Here is a 21,138-nt window from a genome sequence, read left to right as displayed (position 1 = left end):
AGCTGTGAAAAAAAGTGAAAAAAGAAGTCACAGACTTCCCGCTGTTCTAGTGTTACATCATCTTACCAGAGCATTTCACTCACTCACTTTCCTTCAGCTTAGTCCCTGCTTTATCAGGGGTCACCACAGCAAAATGAGACACCAATTATTCGGGCACATGTTTTACTTGACATGCTCGTAAACCCCCAGTGCTAGTCAATTTATTTTATCCAATTCACCTGCGAGGAGTCAACAGTCAGCTTTTATCAATGCCAGCTCTTTGATGCTAATTTGGTGTGTCACAGTGTTAATAATCTAATGACTGCTTGCTAACATTTACTAGTTGCAAAGCAACTTACAGTAAACAGATAGTCTAAAGGGGACCAAAAAAATAAAGTGTAACCAAAACCCTGTAATAACTGTAATCACTTGTAACTGAGATATCTAGTTGCTGGCCGAATTAACCATGCAACATGATGAGGTACAGATGACAACAATGTTCCAAAGCACTGTCTGAACTGTATATACCTTTCTGGGAAAAAAGAAAGCAATATATACAGTTGTATATACAGACCCAATTATTAGTCTTCCTATATGAAATACTATAATATTTTTCCTCTGGAGAAAACTGTATTACTTTTAAGGTCTAAATATATTTTCTTTTTACCCAGACTGACCTAATTAACCTTACTTTAAAGCAATGGTCTCAAACTCAATTCCTGGAGGGCCATAGCTCTGCATAGTTTAGCTCCAACCACCTCCAACTCACACCTGCTTAATAGTCTCTAGTAGTCATGAGTACCTTGATTAGCTGTATCAGCTGTGTTTGATTAGGGTTGAAGCAAAACTGTGCAGAGCTGCGGCCCTTCAGGAATCCAGTTTGAGACCTATGCTTTAAAGGGTCACAAAACATAGTCTTTGAGATGTTGACAGTCATATATGTGTCGAATACATATATGTGTCGAACACATATATTTCACAAAAAATTTAAAATTGGTTGTTTTTGCGTTATTTCGAGCAAATTCGTTCTTCCGGTTTGAAAAGAAATTTTGAAGCTACGTCACGGCGATTAGATCCTTCTCTAAATTCCAGTGTGGAGACTGGATGTCTGTACTGGCAGGTACAACGTGAAGTCTTTGAGTTTTTATTATTAACTCATGAGAATAACTTGGTTCGAACCAATCAGCACGCTCTATTGTGAATGAGGTGCAAGTTTTTTAATATTCATGATATAGCTTCCAGGATTGTTTTTACCTGTTACAGTGTTCAGACGTCACAGAGACGCCATGTTGTGTTGCCAACTATAATTAAAACAAGTGGAAGAAGAAGAATTGTTCGGAGACATGGGTCGTCAGTGTTGCGTTTATAAATGTGCCGCAACGAAGGTTTTGTTTCCATTTCCCCGCTATGAGAGTGCAAAAATATGTTTGTAAGGAACATTTTTCACCCGAGAGCTTTTCGCATCTGTAAATGGTGAAATCTGGATTTGCCACTCGTTTCCTTTTAAAAAGACATGGCTCCAGTTCGTGTTGATTGTCCTGTCTCTACGACTTTGGTCCTTGGACTATGGCAGGGTCTTAAAAAGTCGAAATTTTAGGCCTTAAAAAGTCTTAAAATCGCTGTTCTAGGTCTTAAATATTTTTGCACAGGTCTTATTTTTCCGATGTTCATGTAACGCTAAACATAATGTTATCTTATTCTTGCCATAATAAAAATATATAATTGTACAGCAACCCATTTTCTCTTGTCATTAATATTTAACTTTAATAGGTAGAACTGTCCAAGATATGAACAAAAGCAAGTGTGCATTAAAGTCTTGAAATCTTCAAAGTCAAAAATCTTGAATGGCTAAAAAATGTTATGATCATTATAACAAATAATAAAAATAATTAAAAATAATTAGTTTAAAAAGCTTGAACAATATTAATGATATGAAGTAGTTCTGGAACCTTCCTACTTCTCTGTTTATCCATCTGACTTTGCGGTGGGTTTCTCTTGACCGCCCCGTTGTTTTAAAGAATATCCCAATGCCAGGCGAAAGTATAAATCAGCCTTAAGATTTTTTTTAGTTCAATGGTGCATCTAACCTGTCTTCAGTACTGTTCAATTTAAATACATTTATTTTATCACTAATTTTGTGATTTTGCATTTTCTCTTGCATGTTTTTGATATTGTTATATAGGTCATAAATTTTATACTTAATGGTCTTAAAAAGTCTTAAATTTGACTTTATGATATCTGCAGAAACCCTGTTAGTAAGTGCGTGATCAGTGTTCTTTGTTTATGTTTATTCAGATGGCAAAGTTAGTAAGTAATGTCAGCAGTACGCTTTCAGTTTTTAAAGACATACCTTAGTCAAAATTATTTAGTTTGAGGATATTATGGACTGAAAGATCCACTGTAAATGCTGCTGTCTGAATGTAAACACCTTAATTAAACTATTACTGTCGTGTAGGATTTTCGTCACATTTTGTGACAGGATAGTCTATACACTGTTTAACGCTATTCTGTGCACCTACCGAGTCTCTGCATCTAAGTTAAAGAGAAATGCTGAGGTTTTTTTCTCCCATATGGTGTGCAGTATCAAAAATTCCATTAAAACAACACTCTTCCAGCAGTTCCTCGCATCAAATACTTGTATCCAATAACATGTAAAATGCCATCATGAAAGGAACATTCAAAAAGCAACTCATGTAAACACCTTAATAAAATAATTGTCTTATTCAGATAAAGGCAAATAATTTGATTTGATTACTAATGTCTATGTAAACCTAGTCACTGTCTATTTACCCTGCATCTGTGTTTGTGTTGCCGCTGTGAAAATCAGCGTGTGCACGTATTGAAACTCCTTTTCATGTAAACCCTTCTCTCTTTTGTGACTCAAAACTCCAACCTAAACAAAGCTGGACTACATTGCATACTGTATATATCCTCTGGTACTTGCTCAACCCTGCTTTTAGTTTTAACCCCCAAACTAAAAAACAATACAAGTGAGCTCAACATGTGTTCTGTCCAATATTTTCTCAGCACTGTTATTCTGAACAGTCATTTCCCGAGTACAGTATTCCAATCCAAACATAGCCTCAGCCTGTATGCACTAACCTGGCTTTTTGGACACCTTGAAGTTCTTGCTGTCTCTTCCATGAGTGTTGTAAGCTTCACAAATCACACCATCCTTCAGAACTGCAGCCGTGGCCTCAAGAGTGACTGTGCTGATCACCCTGTTCCCTTTTACTGTCACCGACTACACACACGCAGATCAATCACATTACAAATATACAGTAAAAACAGTGTTTTCTAATCTGTTTGAAACACACACGCAGCACACACATACACGCACCTCTTTGCCAGAAGGTGTCCAGGTGAATTGTGGAGCAGGATGACCGAGAGCAGAGCAGTTGAGAGTGACCATCGCACCCTCCTTATCAACCAAACCATTGACTGGAGCATCAATCTCAGGCTGACCTTCAAAGCAAAAGTACAGGTTTATTATCAGCGGTTGATCTTTGAGTTTATTTGGTTTACGTCCATAAATCTAAATTTACATTTACTGTTTATGAAATTGTGTAGTACTTAAATGCACAATGTGTACGTTTTTTTCATTAAGGTATCTTAAAAATACTAGAATATAGTTTTATTTTACATATTTCAAAACATTAAAATTAAAAAAAAACTTATTTCAAATAACTGATTTGTTTTATATTTGCAGTGATGACAGTACATAATATTTTACAGAATATCAGTAAAATAACCAGCCTAAAGTTCAATTTAAAGGCTTAACTAGGTTCATTAGATTAAGTTAGGGTAATAGATTTAGAATTAGAAAATGTATTGTCCACAGATGTCACAAATACAAAAACACAACACAAAGCACAAACACAAAGCTCGTATAAAAGATAGACAGATTGTAAAGTTGTATAAAAGTGGTTTGTTCTGCAGACAATAAAATAAAATAAAAATATTGGTTATGGGGCTAATATTTTTTTTAATATAAACTGCTTTTATTCTAGCCAAAATAAAAGAAGAAAAAATATTATTGAAAATACTGTAAAAAATTCCTTGCTCTGTTAAACAACATTTTGGGAAATATATGAGAGAGAAAATAAAATTCACAAGAGGGCTAATAATTTAAGACTTCAACTGTACTTACATTATCTCCCAAATGTTTCAAAAAATGTTTAAATGCAGAGAAATACAGTTGAAGTCAGAATTGTTAGCCCCTTTTGATTTTTTTCTTTTTTAAATATTTCCCAAATGATGTTTAACAGAGCAAGGAAATTTTCACAGTATGTCTGATAATATTTTTTCTTCTGGAGAAACTCTTATTTGTTTTATTTCGGCTAGAATAAAAGCAGTTTTACATTTTTTAAAAGCCATTTTAAGGTAAAACTATTAGCCCCTTTAAGCTATATTTTTTCCGATAGTCTACAGAACAAACCATCGTTATACAAGAACTGGCCTAATTACCCTAACCTCCCTAGTTAACCTAATTAATCTAGTTAAGCCTTTATCTAAGTATCTCGAAAAATATCTAGTCTAATATTATTTACTGTCATCATGGCAAAGATAAAATAAATCAGTTATTAGAAATCAGATATTAAAACTATTATGTTTAGAAATGTGTTGAAAAAAACGCTACTTCTCTCCGTTAAACAGAAATTGGGAGGAAAATAAACAGGGGGGCTAATAATTCTGACTTCAACTGTAGGTCATTTTAACTAGTGACATGGGCCGTGTATTGTGTGGGCATGCTAATCATATCACAAACCTTCAATGTCTGGTTAGGCTTTATAGAAAACAGGGAAACATCAAGGACATTTTAATATGTTTAATTAGACTGTACAGAATGTATTTAGAATAATAAAACAGCACTGCTTCCATGACCAGAAAAACAAGAAGCGGCCCACTGTGGCATAATAAAAGCTCCGCTGCTTTTGTTGCTGCAAAAATACTGTGCCTTTAAGTATACAGGTGATTTATCAGTAATCATAATCGTTAATAAACTACTAACCTCCCTTTCCCCTTCGAGGAAAGTGGGGCTCTATAAATATTCCACAATTGTCTGTTTAGTTAGTATTGGCAACATCTTAGGATCCAAACAATTTCTGAAGGACGAAATCAAATCCCGTCCTACATCTGATCTTTTCCAAAAGCTTTTTCACTTGAAAATATTTCACAATATGAAAAAAAAAATTCAAAAACATGCTGACTTTAAAGTGTGCTGACACTTTTAGTTCCTTTGACTTTCATTCATATTTATAGGACAAAAAAAGGAAACTGAAGTTCATTCCAATTTTGCAGCATTTCCAGTTTCCAGGTCCAGTTTTGAGAACAATGCAAGTTCGAATCATGTCAATATGTTGATTTCCTTCAGAAAATACATCAGCTGAGAATAGTACTATATTTGGATTAATTTGGATACATCATTTATAATCACTGCAATATTCAATTTAAAAAATGTTCAACATTTCAACTTTTTCCAGAGGATTCAGTCCATGAATTTGAAATTAGATGCTTTAATAGCCATGACATCATAATCCATGTTCTCAGAAGCAGAGGGAAATTATGGAAACCAGGAAAAGGTTTGAACTACACCCATGAACACTGTAAATGTAGACGTATAGAACAAAACCTGGAAATCAACTATAATGACAGTTTTCCTGATTGCACACAAGATATATCCATGAGATGTCATCGAATGTTACAGCGTATGCCGCAAGCTGCAGGATAACACTCTTTAGCAGCCTGGATTCAAGTATTAATACAGGAATTAGTTTAACAGTGACTGCTCACATTGACAGTGGCCTTGAAAATGTATCTCAGGAATTTCAGGAAATTGCCTTGAATGAAACAAAACTGCTTTCAGATGAATTAACACATGTGATGTGAAGCCAAAAGCCAATGAGGACTTTAAAAATGAGGTATTTTCTTCTTCTACTGTCTCATTTGAGCTCATTTAGTAATTCTTAGCAGAATGAATGTATTTACAAATTGAACAAACACGAGTGGTTTAATCACAGTATGGAAATTAGTTAGTTTCTTTAGATCTTAGGTTGAAGGTGTTCAGATTACATTTGTACAGCGTAAGCAAATAGTTATTTATCATAATAAACTGTAAATGTGAATGTTAATGGTGCTATTTAGTTGGTGAGTTTGTTTACTTCCAGGAAACTCAACTCATTTAGCTTGTTTATGAGGAGCAAAGCATTTCCTTTCCTGATAGCACAAAATGATAAAAGATGCAGATCAACACCATTTACACACCTAATGTGCATCCTTTAATCTTCATTATGGTACATCAGCACTTTGTTGGGAATTTAAAAAAATGAAAGAAAGATGAATATGAAAAATAATCCTAAATCACTTGAGAACACATTATAATTATGATTTCCAAACACGAAAGCAGCAAATTCTAAAGAAGGTGTTCATCCATTTTCCTTTCTAACAGAGACTGTAGGATCACAGGTGATTTGTGACACACACTATGTTCAAAACCTTTGTTTATATTTATTATTTATCATTTAATTCATCTTGGATGCATAAAATTGATCAAAATTGAAGCATCTGAAGATTGCAATAATAGTTGCTGAAAACTGATCCAAACTCAAATGTAATTAGCTTGTAGTATATTTACTTTACATTTATTCATTTTAAGTAAAAACATAAAGTGAACTTGGATCACAATCCAGTCTTATATTGCAGGGGTAGGTTTTGGGAATAGCCAAAAATATATTGTATGTGTAAAAATGATTGATTTTCATTTTATGCCCAAAATAATTAGACTATTAAGTAGAGATCTTCTTCTTTGAAACATTTAGTAAATATTATTCCACAAATCTAAGTGTAATTTATGATTAGTAATATGGAAATTTCTATTTATTCAGCTTTTAGATGATATATAAATCTCATTTTCCAAAAGTTAACCCTGATGGTTTTGTAGACCATGGTCACATATATGTTAATAACAGCTAAATATGAATCCTTGAAATTGAACCAATTCCATATATTGATGTAATATTACCCAGCAGGCAACAACATCATAAGAAGTTAACATTAGGTTAGATTTAGGTCATGACGTCAGGTGACCAAAATTCAATGTCTAGTTAGCTTCTAAGGACAACGTTATTTTGACATCCAATGATGATGTCAAATTACGTTGATATTTGGTTGATTTCAGGTTGTGATGGAAAGTGACCAAATCCAACATCTGATAGATGTCATAGTGGTAACGTCCACACAGTGCAAGGTGTAACATGATTAGACGTTGATATTTGGTTGATTTTAGGTTGGACGTTGGACATTAACGTCAGCCTGATGTTGGGTTCTGACGTCAACCCGATTTTCATTTTCATTTTCAAACAAAATCCAACCTCCCCAAGACGTTGGTGTACATTGGGATACAATGTCAATATGACATCATGTTGACGTCCTGTGCCTGCAGGGTACATTTATTTTCCTATACAGCCGTCTTTGGTATAACAGGAATAAATTACATCTTAAAATTTATTCATATTTTGACTATTTTATTGTTTTTTAAATGAAACCTTTGACTGGAGCACCATCTTTGACTAATGTTGTGTCATATCAGTTTTGGTATGGAGATTTTAATGGGGGTTTTCTGTTATTGAGTTCAACTAGTCTGTTGGTGCAGTGGCCTGATCAATGTTTTAATATTCTTACAATCTGTGTGGCATAAATTGTGTTTTCAGAACTGACACACTTGACTAAGGGAGTATTTTCTTCTGACATTGAACTCCCACCTGTATTTAAACATACAATAATATCCAAACAATGGAAAGCAGCTGGTACAACAAGCACTGACTGTTTGTTGACAGCCCATAGTTTAGCTCTATCACTTGAACACAAGCTGCTATGACACTGATGACAGCTTTTATTGACACTTTGCACTGATAAACCATAATAAAGCTTCATTTGTCTGGTAATGCACTCAATACCTTTGACGTTTACGGTGATGTTGACTTGTTTTTGGAGACCTGGCACTGAAGGTATAGTTCCGACACACACGTACACACCACCATCAGCCAGAGTCACAGACTCCTTAGTGAACACACCAGTGTTTGACAGCTCCTTCGAGTCCTGTGGTTTACAGAAAGACAACATGGAAGCTGAGTCAACAGAGATCTAGTATAACCAAAAGACACAAAGCAAAATAAAGGGATGTTCACTCAAAACTGAAAAATCTGTCATCATTTTCTCACCCTACACTTGTTCCCAACTGGTTTGACTTTTTTTTCATTCTGTTTAACACAAAAGAAGATATTTTGAAGAAAGCTGGAAAATTGTAACATTGACTTTAACCGTATTTTTTTTTCTACTATGGAAGTCAATGGTTACAGGTTTTCAGCTTTCTTCAAAATATCTTCTTTAGTGTTCAATGGAATTAAAAACCTCATAATGGGTTTATAACTATTTAATGGGTGAATTGTGCCTTTAAAGTAATACTTTGAAATAAAAAATTTAAAGTTGCTTGTGTTTTTCCAAACCAATAAGACTTTATTTCGTGTTCTAGAAAATAATTGAGACATTTTTAATAGAATTAGAGATTTCTGTCTCTCTACTAAAATTCCATCTTGCTAAGAGCTAAAATGGATTTGAAATGGCCATAAAGGCATTGTGAATGTGAGTGAATTAAATTTTTGGGCTCTCACCCAGGCAAGAGGAGCATGAAAAAAAATAATATGAAAGAGAAAGCACTGTTGTTAAAGCAATAGCAAAAAGTATCCATTACATATGGAAATATCATTAAAAAAGTGATCTAAATACTGTTGCTAGAAGTATTTGACATTTCTTTTTGTGAACACTGAGATCCCTTTCTGCACTCGTTGATATTTCCATTGATAATTATTGACATCATACCTAATTTCGATTATTGTCTTCTTTTTTGTAGATGTTATTTTTACTTAGTTTGCATTGGAGAAAGTGTTAAATACAAACGACTTGATTTGACATTATAATAGGGGGGAAATAATGAGATTAATGGCTGCTACTTTTCAACATTCTTTAAAATATCTTTTTGTGTTCATCTGAAGAAAGGTTTTGAATTGATGGCAGAATTTTCATTTTTAGATGAACTAGAACGTTAATTGTATTTGCCATAATAACAAAAAGCAAAAAGAGTATCTTCACTTGCCTTTGTCCACTGCAGGGTGTGAGCTTCAGAAGTGCTGGCCTTACACTGAAGCTCCACAGAATCTCCTTTAGAAACAACCAAGGGCTCTTTTGGTTCCACTGTTATGTCGATATCTGAAGGAACGACAAAAGTATGAATGAAGATAAAGACATCTTGTAATCAACATCATGATTAAATGAAACTTTTGCTGACTGATATTTTCTCAGAAAACTTTTTTATGAGGTATCGAGCCTAGGATGGAGAGCATGGTGTTTTGATACCTAAGCTAAGACAATCAAGATAAAGATGTTCTTGGTTGACTAGTTCATTTAAATAGTTTGTTGACTAATAAATACTTTCATGTCACTAATTTAATTATTTGGAGATTTTTGGAGTTGTAATTAATGCAGATAAATACTGTTATTTCTAGCACTGTTCCACAATACAGTGAAATACTAAACCACATTAATAAGTGTTGGAAATTTATTTCTTATTACTTTTGGCAGAGTAATAAAGTTTGCTCTGCGTGCTCACGTTTTTTAAATTTTTTTTTACCTTTTGGTGCGTTAGTCTTGTCAATAATATTATTCAGAAGGTCATGATTCACATGAGGAATGAATTGGACCTTTCTGTGTTTCTTTAACGGTTTGTTGTTTAGCTATAATACTGTGAATTATGGATTTTGAACATGCAGTGAGACAAATAATGTAATGAAAATGCATTTTTTAACATTTTGGACTGTCGGAATTTCCTTGCATTGATGTAGACACGAATAAGTGAATGATGATAATTGATATGCTATTTTCCTGTGAATTAATGTTTTTGAAGGTGAAGGTAAATATTTATCATGTGGTTAATTATGATATATTGAAATGAAAATGAGATTGTTTTTAATTATCGAGTGGCCATCTAACTTATAATGTAATGTGATTGACTGTGAGACAAAAGGGTGGAGTGAGAGGATTGTGTCACACACTGAGGAAGGCATTGTGCCGAAACGTCTGTGTTTTGTATCACCTGAAGAATGTAAAATAAAAACTATACAAAGCAATTATTTAATGAGTGCGAATCATGACCTTCTGAATAATATTATTACTTTTGGCTCTCTTTTTTTTGTTCTCTAAATGTAGGTGTCATGCCCATGTATAATATAGCTGTGTCATGTTTATGTATGTAATTTAGCTGTGTCATGTTCATGTATGTAGGTCAGGGTCTGTGGTTCAAAGGCCAGATAATACAGAATGAAATGGACCACCAGTTGTTTACTTGTGTGTATAAAAGTGGTTTGAGGGAAAGAGTTGTTGTTGCAGATGGAGCTCAGTATCTATCTAATTATTCAATTGTATTTAATAAATTGCTAATACTTTTGCATTGAAGAAAACCTCTTCTGACTCTCATTGTACACGCATGGCTAATTCCATCCAGAAATTCCAACATAAGCACTTAAATGTGTAAATGAATAACATATGAATGGGCCAAATAAACTAAATAACCTAAATACAACAAACTAACTAAAATGCAAAGGTAATGTTTTGTTTCTTTTCAAAAGGAAAAATGGCTAAGCAATAGAAAATGCAAAAAAAAAAAAATATTTTGACGAGTTATAATAGTATTAAATTTGATACTTTTTTTTTTTTTTTGCATTTTGGATATTTTCCAATCTAAAAATATAAATGTAGCATTTGCAGCTAAATGAAATACAATAAATGTAATATTGTAAATCACAAAAACAAATAAAATATATTCTAAAAAAATAAAAAAATAAATAAAGATTTAAAAAATATATAAAAATAATATGTACCAAAAAAAATTTAAAAAATTAAAAGACCACTTGAACATTGAAGTGCAATAGTTCAGTTAAATCATCATTTGGTGAAATAGCCCTGATTTCCAAAACTAAAAATAAATAAATAAATAAATAAATGCTCTAAATCAGTGTTTCCCAACCCTGTTCCTGGAGGCACACCAACAGTACATATTTTGTATGTCTCCCTTATCTGACCCATTCGTGTCAGGTTTTGGAGTCTTTTCCAATGTTCTGCTGAGTAGATTCAGGTGTGTTTGATTAGGAAGAGGTTGAAAATGTGTACTGTTGGTGTGCCTTCAGGAACAGGGTTGGGAAACACTGCTCTAAATGACTATATTTTATTTCGAATTTAGAAAGATTGGTCTCAGACTTTTACAGAATTAAGCAAAAATTAACATCTCAAATAAAACCCACAAATAATAAATGCAGTAAATCCAGTGAACCTGAAATTTTTTATAGGAACTCTTAATATGTTACTTTTTTCCTATAGTTACTTTCCAAAGCATGTATGTACAGCCCATGCAATAATAATAACGATCAATTTCTCTGATTCATGAGCATATTCTCTAAAAATGTATTCATCTTTCCTAAAAGATGTAAATGTTAGTGCGTGAATCATTCATTTTCCTTCAGCTTATTCTCTTTTTCAGAGGTCGCCACAGTGGAATGAACTGCCAACTATTCCAGCATATGTTTTATGCAGTGGATGCCCTTCCAGCTTCAACTCATCACTAAGAAACTGTGTGAATCAATAAACTTTTTATATACTTTCTTGTAGTTTTTAGTTTTCTGTATTTATACTCACAGTGCACGTTTATGTTTAGAGTTTTAGAAAGTTGGACTTTGCTGTCAGCATCAAAATCCAAAGCTTCACACTTATAAGTTCCAGAATCCTTCCGAGTGATGTTCTTTATTTTCAAAGTGCCTCCCAATCCATCCCTTGGTTCTTCCTTATGAGTGGAGAAAATATATGAGTAAGAGTATCGACCATTACTAGATCAGTTGGTTGTGATTTGGCATGTATAGTCTCTTACCTCTTTGTAAAAATCAAACTCTGGCTGAGGGTTTCCATCAGTCTCACACTGCATCACCACATCATCGCCCTCTTTGATTGGTCCTCCCTTCTTCACTTTGAAGAAGACGTTTTCTGCTGAATCTGATTGGAGAAGGTGGAGTTCATATGCAGTCCGGTGCATATGCGGCAGTGGTGGAGATTTTATTGTGAGTTTCTGTCTGTCTGTGTGTGTTTGTGTGTGTGTAAAACTCACATTGCAATGAGATGTTGAAGTTATCGGAGCTCTCCTGTTTGATCTGGTAGTCTGGCATGGCGTACTCCACTGTGCAGTGATAGACTGATTTAGCATCAGCTTTCGTCAGGTGCATGTACAGCGTGCTGGTCATGGTGTACAGGCCTGAGGCTTCCTTCACCAAAAAAGGTAGCATGTATGTTTCTGGCAAAGAAAAAGGAACAACAATAATTTTACTGTAAGAAATCTAAAAGTCTAGATGGAGTATAGCAGAATGTAATTATGATAATCAAAAATAAATTATTATATGAAGAGTTTATTTGCAACAGATAACTCCATTGTTTTCAGTTATTTTTCAGGTATCATGTTTTTTGTTCCTTATTGAACAGTAATTTTAGTATAGTAGTAGTAGTAATAGTAGTAGAAGTATTAGTAGAAGTAGTAGTCATAGTAGAAGTAGTAGTAGCAGTAGTAGTAATAGAAGTAGAAGTAGTAGTAGAAGTAGTAGCAGTATCAGTAGTGGTAGTAGAAGTAGTAGTAGTAGTAATAGTAGTAGAAGTAGTAGTAGTAGTAGTAGTAGAAGAAGTCAGAGCAGTAGTAGTAGTAGAATTCGTAGTAGTAGTAGTAATAGTAGTAGTACAATTCGTAGTAGTAGAAGTAGTAGTAGTAGTAGTAATAGTAGTAGAAGCAGTAGTAGCAATAGAAGTAGTCGTAGTGGTAGTAGTAGTAGTAGAAATAGTAGTAGTGGTAGTAGTAGTAGAAATAGTAGTAGCAGTAGAAGAAGTCAGAGCAGTAGTAGTAGTGGAAGTAGTAGTAGTAGTAGTAGTAGTAGTAGTAGTAGTAGTAGTAGTAGTAGAATTCGTAGTAATAGTAGTAGAAGTAGTAGAAGTCGTAGTTGTAGTAGTAGTAGAAATAGTAGTAGAAGTAGTAGTAGTAGTAGTATTAGTAGTAGAAGAAGTAGTAGTAGCAGTAGTAGAAGTCGTAGTGGTAGTAGTAGTAGAAATAGTATTAGTAGAAGTAGTAGTAGTAGTATTAGTAGTAGAAGCCCAGCTATGACTCAGGACACTCAGGACAAAATTTGTGCCATGCCACAGAGAGCCATCTGCATAGATTTATTAAATAAAATGTGAATGTGTGCGTCTAGTGTGCGTTACTTGCAACTGTAAGAGATGAAAAAACGCCAAGCTTCGACATATGCGTATAAAAAACAGTTGATGGAAATGCCAAGATGACTCCTTGGATGGAAGCGCTGCTTTATTCGCACGTCTTTTATGCGATTATCCAGTTTAGCGCATAAAGTTAATTCGCATTTTTGGATGGAAACATAGCTACTGTCTGATACGAAAAAACTTATTTATGCTTTCATGACCTCTCGGTTAGAGTATTGTAATGCTTTACTAGGTGGCTGCCCTGTTGGCCTAATTAAACTTCCGCTGGTTCAAAATGCTGCTGCTAGAGTGCTTTCTAGAACAAAGAAATATGATCATATTACTCCAGTTCTTTCATCATTACATTGGTTCCATATTAAATATCGTATACATTTTTACATTTTATTGACTACCTACAAAGCCTTGAATGGCTTAGCTTCCTAGTATTTGAGGAAGGTCCTCGTGTATTATAGCCCCTCAGGTCCACTACTCTCATCTAATTCTGGACAATTGATTATTCCCAGAATATCAAAATCAACTGTAGGCGGTAAATCTTTCTCATATCTGTCACCTAAACTCAGGAACAGCCTTCCTAGCACAGTTTGGGTGGCAGACACACTCTGTCAGTTTAAAACTAGACTCAAGACACATCTCTTTGCATTAGCATACACATAAAACACAAATGCTTTTGAAATCCAAATCCTGTAAAGGATTGTTTGGTCTAATTGTTATTTAGCAAACACTTTCCAAAAGACTTTGAACAGCATCTACGCATATGTTAGTCTGTTTTTCATTATCCCAAGGTCTCCATAATCGTAGACCAGGCCGTATCCTGAGCAGATGCTGTGGTGGTCATGGGGAGAGATGGTGGAGAACATGAGACTGATTCCTGAAAGACCCCAGTGACAGAGTCTTCGCATTGATCTCGTGGGCTAGCCTGTACACATTAAAGTGGGTAACCCGGTGACCTACTCACACACAAATGCAGCTTTTCCATGATGGATGTCCAGCCTCTGGCACCTAGACTGCAGCTGTGCACAGGAAGTTTGGCCAGAGGAGAAATGGTTGTGCCCAAATGAGCCGTGTCTCTTACAAGGTTTTTTTTTACTTAACTTTCATCAATTGGTGAAGTTTTGTTCCTGGCTTGCTTGGTTCAGGACTTGTGGAGCAGCGCATCAATGGATTTGCTCTTTAGTGGTTGGACTTTCAGAAGTGAAATTTAAACCACACTGAACTGAACTAAACTGAACTTCAACTTTGAAAACTGGATTGACATAGTTTCAATTTACTACAACTTCTGTGTTAAGCTGTTTTGACACAATCTACATAGTAAAAGCGCCATAGAAATGAAGATGAATTGAATTGAACTGTCATATGCGCAGCAAGGCGCATTCAGGCGCAACCCCCTTTATTCGGACACATTTCAGATTCCAAACTTACTTTCTGTTGTTTTCTTTTCTTCAGGCAGAGGGTTGTCGTCTTTAAACCAGATAATACGAGGCTCAGGATGACCATTCCTGCTGATGCACTTGCCCACCTAAAAACAAAACAAAACAAAACAAAACAAAACAAAACAAAACAAAACAAAACAAAACAAAACAAAACAAAACAAAACAAAACAAAACAAAGCAAAACACTCAGATTTTCCATTTTATGAACAAACATTTTTTACGAAATTCAAAACAGCTAGAAAAAAACGTTAAAGTGAAACTGACCTCAGACGAGGATAAAATGCTGGGACCCACAAAGATGTTCTGAGGATTGGCCGCTACCACTGGCTTCTCTGGAGCAGCTGCGAGAGAAAAACAAATAAATGAATTTTAATTAATAACTTATATCTAGTCTGAGATTTGGTTTCCTAAACTAATTACAAGCATACACACAGTGCAGTTGGTCATATAAATACCAACACGCTAAGAGGGAATTCACTCAAATAATCATGACAGCTGAAAACTGCCTCTTTATACCCAGGATGCCCAGTTATAATATTCTACTTCATAACTTAATCATTATTTTATGAATAACTGCTGCCACGATTAATAGAAATATACTCTTTTACAGCTGTTTTAATTAAAATCGGTTTCTGATTTCTGAACAATAAATGTGCCAGGCTAACGCTGTTGAATTGTGTGAATATGGCACAACATAATGAGCCTAATTTGCATGAAAGACATGTTTGAGCTGAAAAGAATGATATTCACTTTAGTTTAAATGAAAATACTAATGCTTCAAAATGTCATATTTAATTCAGTGGTACTTGCCTTTTCTTTTATTATAAATTATTAGTGATATTGACTAGCGATTACTGAGATGTTTATTTTTTGCAAAAATACTGAAACAAATATCCATACATGCATTTTACAACAACTAATTACCACATTATTTTTCATCACAGAGTTAAAATTATGATGGTGTTACGAGTAATGGCTATTATTATATTGATATCCCTAAACAGTTGTAGAGATATATTGCATTTGGATACAATGAAAAAACTGTGTTTTATAACATATTTGGCTTCTCATCTGGGATTTGACCAACCAAATATGCTATAATAGACAAATAATAATAATAATAAATAATAATGAAAATAAAATATATTTATAAAATAAATAAATAAATAAATAAATAAATAAATAAATAAATAAATAAATAAATAAATAAATAAATAAATAAATAAATAAGCCCACACTGACATGAAACGTCTACTCCAGCCAATCAGAACACTCACGCATTCACATCCGTGCTGTTTATGAAAATAAAAGCCTTTGAATACTTTTCCAGACACATTTAGCTGCTAGATGTTAGTCAGATAATGTTTCTATGTTCCTTCTTAATGCCCACTGTGGAAAAAAATATCAATAAGATGCTTATTATAAATGCTGTTTGTTTACCTTCAAGCTCTGTTTCAGTTGCTTTATGCTACACTTGTGCATGTCAAGCAGCCGGTGAGCACCAGCACACACACACACACACACACATGTACATCTCGACATGCGAAAATGTTCCTTCATATGTTTTCATCGAAGTTGTTCTTAATACTTATCTATCCACAGAGTTTGTAATGTAGTCAAAATGTTTTCAAATACAAGCACAGCCGTTTAGAAGCAATTTCTGGTTAATTATGTCAGAATTTACTGGTATTTTGGAATATATGTGTAAATGGTCTTTTCTGGAAAAATTCCAGAACATCCTTGCCTGTGGGAAAATCGCTTTTTTTAATTTACCGGTAAAGTCGTTTCTGTAATCTTCAGATATATACCGCTATCACTATGTGAAAGGGGCCATTTAGCACTATGTTTATATATATGTTGTGTTGTTAGTTATTTTAATTAATGAATGTATATTTTGACTATTTAAATAAATAAAAAAGAGAAAAAAAAAAAAAAAAAAAAAAAAATATATATATATATATATATATATATATATATATATATATATATATACACAGTTGAAGTCAGAATTATTAGCCCCCCTTTGATTTTTTTCCTTTTTTAAATATTTCCCAAATTATGTCATCGTTATAAAAAACTTGCCTAATTACCCTAACCTGCCGAGTTAAACTAATTAACCTAGTTAAGCCTTTAAATGTCACTTTAAGCTGTATAGAAGTGTCTTGAAAAATATCTAGTCAAATATTATTTACTGTCAGCATGACAAAGATAAATGAATCAGTTATTAGAAACGAGTTATTAAAACTATTATGTTTAGAAATGTGTTGAAAAGAAATCTTCTCTCCGTTAAACAGAAATTAGGGGGAAAAAGAAGGCTAATAATTCTGACTTCAACTGTATATCAAACAAAACAACAAAAAAATAGACACTTCAATCTCCTTTACCAACTAATGCTGTAACCGCTCATTAATGTGCAAGGTCACTACAACACTGCCCCAGCTGTCATCTGGTACAAAAATAAACTCAATCATTTTCAACAACATTAACAGTCAAGCCATTCTTCCCAAAGCGCTTATAGTTTCTTAGCCTCTCTTCATCTTTGTCCCCTTCCTTTATGATCTTTTAGTCATCAAATCTCTCTTGCGTCTTAATATTTTTCAAAATACTTTTTAAAAGACCAAGTATCAAAGAACATGTACGAGTTTGCATAGAGATGGATGTCTTTTTCTCTTTCCACATAAGGACGTGTCCCTCGTGTGCAGCCATTAGCCATGAAGCAGGCAGCAGCGCTCGTCTCCAGGGAGGAGATGCTATTGTTTCCTAGTCCCACTGCTCTCATTCACAATTATTACAGCCATTACTGGCTCTCTCGCTTCACGCAGTCTGGGATGGAATATGAACAAAGAGGCTGTTCTGCTGTTGTTTCTGGTATACACACACACACACACTATCTCACGCAGCAGCCTACACCCTCCTACACACAAACAGTTGTCTAGTTTTTCATAAAGTGTCCCCAGAAGTGACCCCATCATACACATACAGCTGGGGGAGGCTCTCCAAAGAAATAATGGATCACTGAGCAGGGGGAGGAAAGTTCAAAACCATCTAATGCAGGCCAATTAGTGACACATGCACAAACACACAATAAAACATAAATAATAGAGTGAACATGCCATATATTGAGAATTTAGAAAAGCTAAATAAATAAATAAGTTAATTAAATAAACAAACAAACATACATGCATAAAAACAAACAAAGTTCATATATATAAATTAGAAATAAATTAAAAAAATAAACAAATAAATAGATAAAGCTTAATAAAGGTCATTTTCAGAAGCAAAATGTCTTCATTAAGGTTTAATATTTTTACCTAAATGTTAATTTCAACATGTACTAATGCATTAATACAATCCATATTTGCACACTGCACACTGTGAGTAACTAAAAATAAACACAAGTGATTTCATAAACTAAAGTTACCTATCATGAATACTGTAATGAATCGTTTGTTCATTGTTTGTGCATGTTAGTAAATTCATTAACATTAACCGTTAAAAAGAAATTTGTTGGCTACTTAAAAAAATGAGGAAACCCATTACCCTAAAATTAAGCAAATTAACTGTGTGGATAATTTAGAAATTTAAGTCAACTTAACAGTTACAATGGGTGTACTCAATGTCAATTTTACAAACTTTAAAGTAAAGTGTTAGTGTTAATTTCATGTTTTGCTAAAAATACAAGAACATAAAATGTAAATTACATAATAATGAATTGTGTCAGCTCTTGAATCATACTGGGGTACGTTTCCGAAAACCATCCTTAGCCAACTAAGGTCACAATTTCCATCATTACAAACATAGTTTGTTGATTTGCCGTTTCCCAAATCCATCATTCCAACGAACATTCGCAAACTGCGTTGCAAACTTGTACACTTGCAACTACACTTCTAGAGCTTCTAGTTAGGAGCATGGTTCCTGGTTGTGTTCTATTCCAAGTTGTCTTCCCTATGCCCTATACATTTTGAACGTTCCAACATTAAAACTTGGTGAAAAAAAAACCCTCTCTTATGTGTAATTTGCTTTCAAAGTATTTTTACATTTCAGTTTTGGCGATCTTCTTATTGACAATTGCGTTTCCTTCGTAGTGAACTTTAAAAACATTTATGCCATTTTGTATGCAGCCATAGCTCATGACAAAAGCTATAGGTGAGCTATTATTTAAAAGTCAAATTTACGTTATGTCTCCAAAGCTTGTGAAAACAAAAATATATAGCAAAGGTTAATGGTTTTAATTGATAGTAGGTTATTTATTAATAAATGTAGCCTGTTGAATGTGTCAAAGTTGCAAAAGTAGACTTTTAAAAAATAAAAATAAATAAATAAATAAACAATATCCTCCTTGATGATAATAATAATAATAATAATAATAATAATAATAATAATAATAATAATAATAATAATAATAATAATAATAATAATAATAATAATAATAATAATAATGATGATGATAATAATAATAATAACAATAATACAAAATTAATTGATATAAACTAATAATAAAAATACTACTATATAATAATATATAACTATTAACTAATAATAATCATAATTTTTATTATTAAGTAGGATTTTTTCTTTTCTTAATAGAAAAGTCTACTGTAAATTACAACCATTAACAAGTTATGTGAGTTATATAGGAGATTAGAATACGTGTTAGCTTTTTGTAAGTTGTTTTATGTTTTAATGGAATATTCCTAATATTTGCATATATTACATTTAATATGGAGAGTGAATGTTTTACCAAAACTAGCCTAAGATTGGATTTTTAAAAAAGTAAATAAATGTGTGTACGTGTCAAACAATAGAATTTGCACAAAAATTGTGTTTTTTTTTTCTCTAAAGAAGTTGTTACTCTGCCCAGTTTAGATCGTAATTAAGGACGTTTTACATTATAACTAACGTGGTTCAAACGATAGATCTGCGACAAAGCAACTACAGTTTTGGGAAACACTCCTCACTACATCGTTCTTTTCCCAAATGATGCATCGTACTATGATAGTTCAGTTGCGAGTTATGTCGTTGTTTGGGAAACGCACCCCTGGTCAATATCCATTTTTATTTACAATTAAGCATGGTTAATACTGCTTCACTGAAATATCTATGCTATTCCACAGACTACACCACTTCTTCACACAACTAACAGAACGATTATTTTAATATATATTAATGGAGTGGGTAGCACATTCGCCTCACAGCAAGAAGGTCGCTGGTTTGAGCCTCGGCTGGATCAGTTGGCATTTCTGTGTGCAGTTTGCATGTTCTCCCCGTGTTCGCATGGGTTTCCTCCAGGTGCTCCGGTTTCCCCCACAGTCCAAAGACATATGGTACAGGTGAATTGGGTATGCTAAAATTGACCATAGTGTATGAGTGTGTGTGAATGTGAGTATGGATGTTTCACAGTGATGGGTTGCGGCAGGAAGGGATAAGTTGGCGGTTCATTCCGCTGTGGCAACACCAGATTAATAAAGGGACTAAGCCAAAAAGAACATTAATGAATGAATGATAATATATTATGTATTATTTATAATATATAAACACATTAGAATAAAATGTTTGAATTTATCTTTATTTTTTCACAAGGAGCTCAGTGGTCAGTAGCACAGTGCTTAAAGAACATAGAGCTCTCTGCCTCTCATAACCCTTAAAATGACATCCATCAAACATGACAAGTGCAATCACTCTATTAATCAATATGTCAAATGCAATCTGTACGCTCATAATTGCCCCTGGGCCAACTCACAAACAACACTCAAGACTAATGAATAGGGGTAAAAGTGGCTGGCCATATGTTCCATTCATGGAAATTGTTAGTAGAGTGGACGCACATGCTCGAATGAAACATAATAAGATAAACATGAACTGAAGAAACATAAAACGCAACCATTTTGAACCAGACTTACAGAAAACCTCGACCTTGGTGGCAGACTCAGCACTGCCCACGGGCCCTGCGGTCACTTGGCAGATAAATTTTTTGTGATCGTCCACTGTGACTTGGGAGATAGTGAGGGACATGTCCTTTTCTATGGCATAGCGATCTGTCACCGTTCCAGCATCAATGCCTACGGTGGACTTGTAAGCAACTTGCTTTCTGCTTCCATCAGCGAATTCCTAAGGATAGTGCAAAAACATGTTAAACAATTTAGCATTTTGCTTGATCCTTATATAAAGACAAGCAAATTGATACAATAAAAATGTGATGCATGAGCAATTTTACATGAATGATGTGGCTCTACAGTGCATCCGGCAAGTATTCATAGCGCTTCACTTTTTCCACATTTTTATGTTACAGCCTTATTCCAAAATGGATTAAATTAATGTATTTCTTCAAAATTCTACACACAACACCCCATAATGACAATGTGAAAAAAGATTTTTT

The 21,138-nt window shown here is 33.8% G+C and overlaps 1 protein-coding gene across 2 annotated transcripts in view; it reads right to left on the bottom strand.

Moving 5' to 3' along the window:
* Positions 1–21,138, bottom strand: part of bcam (basal cell adhesion molecule (Lutheran blood group)) — a 106,531-nt gene that overhangs the window by 7,316 nt on the left and 78,077 nt on the right. For both annotated transcript variants that reach the window (XM_056475161.1, XM_056475162.1), the window contains exons 3-12: positions 20,663–20,870; positions 15,027–15,103; positions 14,752–14,848; positions 12,185–12,367; positions 11,951–12,072; positions 11,722–11,866; positions 9,131–9,243; positions 7,935–8,076; positions 3,320–3,444; positions 3,082–3,223 (exon numbers count right to left, since the gene is read on the bottom strand). In XM_056475161.1, the coding sequence (XP_056331136.1) occupies positions 3,082–3,223; positions 3,320–3,444; positions 7,935–8,076; positions 9,131–9,243; positions 11,722–11,866; positions 11,951–12,072; positions 12,185–12,367; positions 14,752–14,848; positions 15,027–15,103; positions 20,663–20,870 (1,354 nt within the window). The remainder of the gene's footprint in view (positions 1–3,081; positions 3,224–3,319; positions 3,445–7,934; positions 8,077–9,130; positions 9,244–11,721; positions 11,867–11,950; positions 12,073–12,184; positions 12,368–14,751; positions 14,849–15,026; positions 15,104–20,662; positions 20,871–21,138) is intronic.

Source organism: Danio aesculapii, chromosome 16 (assembly GCF_903798145.1).
Source record: "Danio aesculapii chromosome 16, fDanAes4.1, whole genome shotgun sequence".
In the NCBI taxonomy this organism is placed as follows: Eukaryota; Metazoa; Chordata; class Actinopteri; order Cypriniformes; family Danionidae; genus Danio; species Danio aesculapii.
Note: the sequence above shows the minus strand (reverse complement) of the source record. Positions and strands in the feature narration are given on the sequence as shown.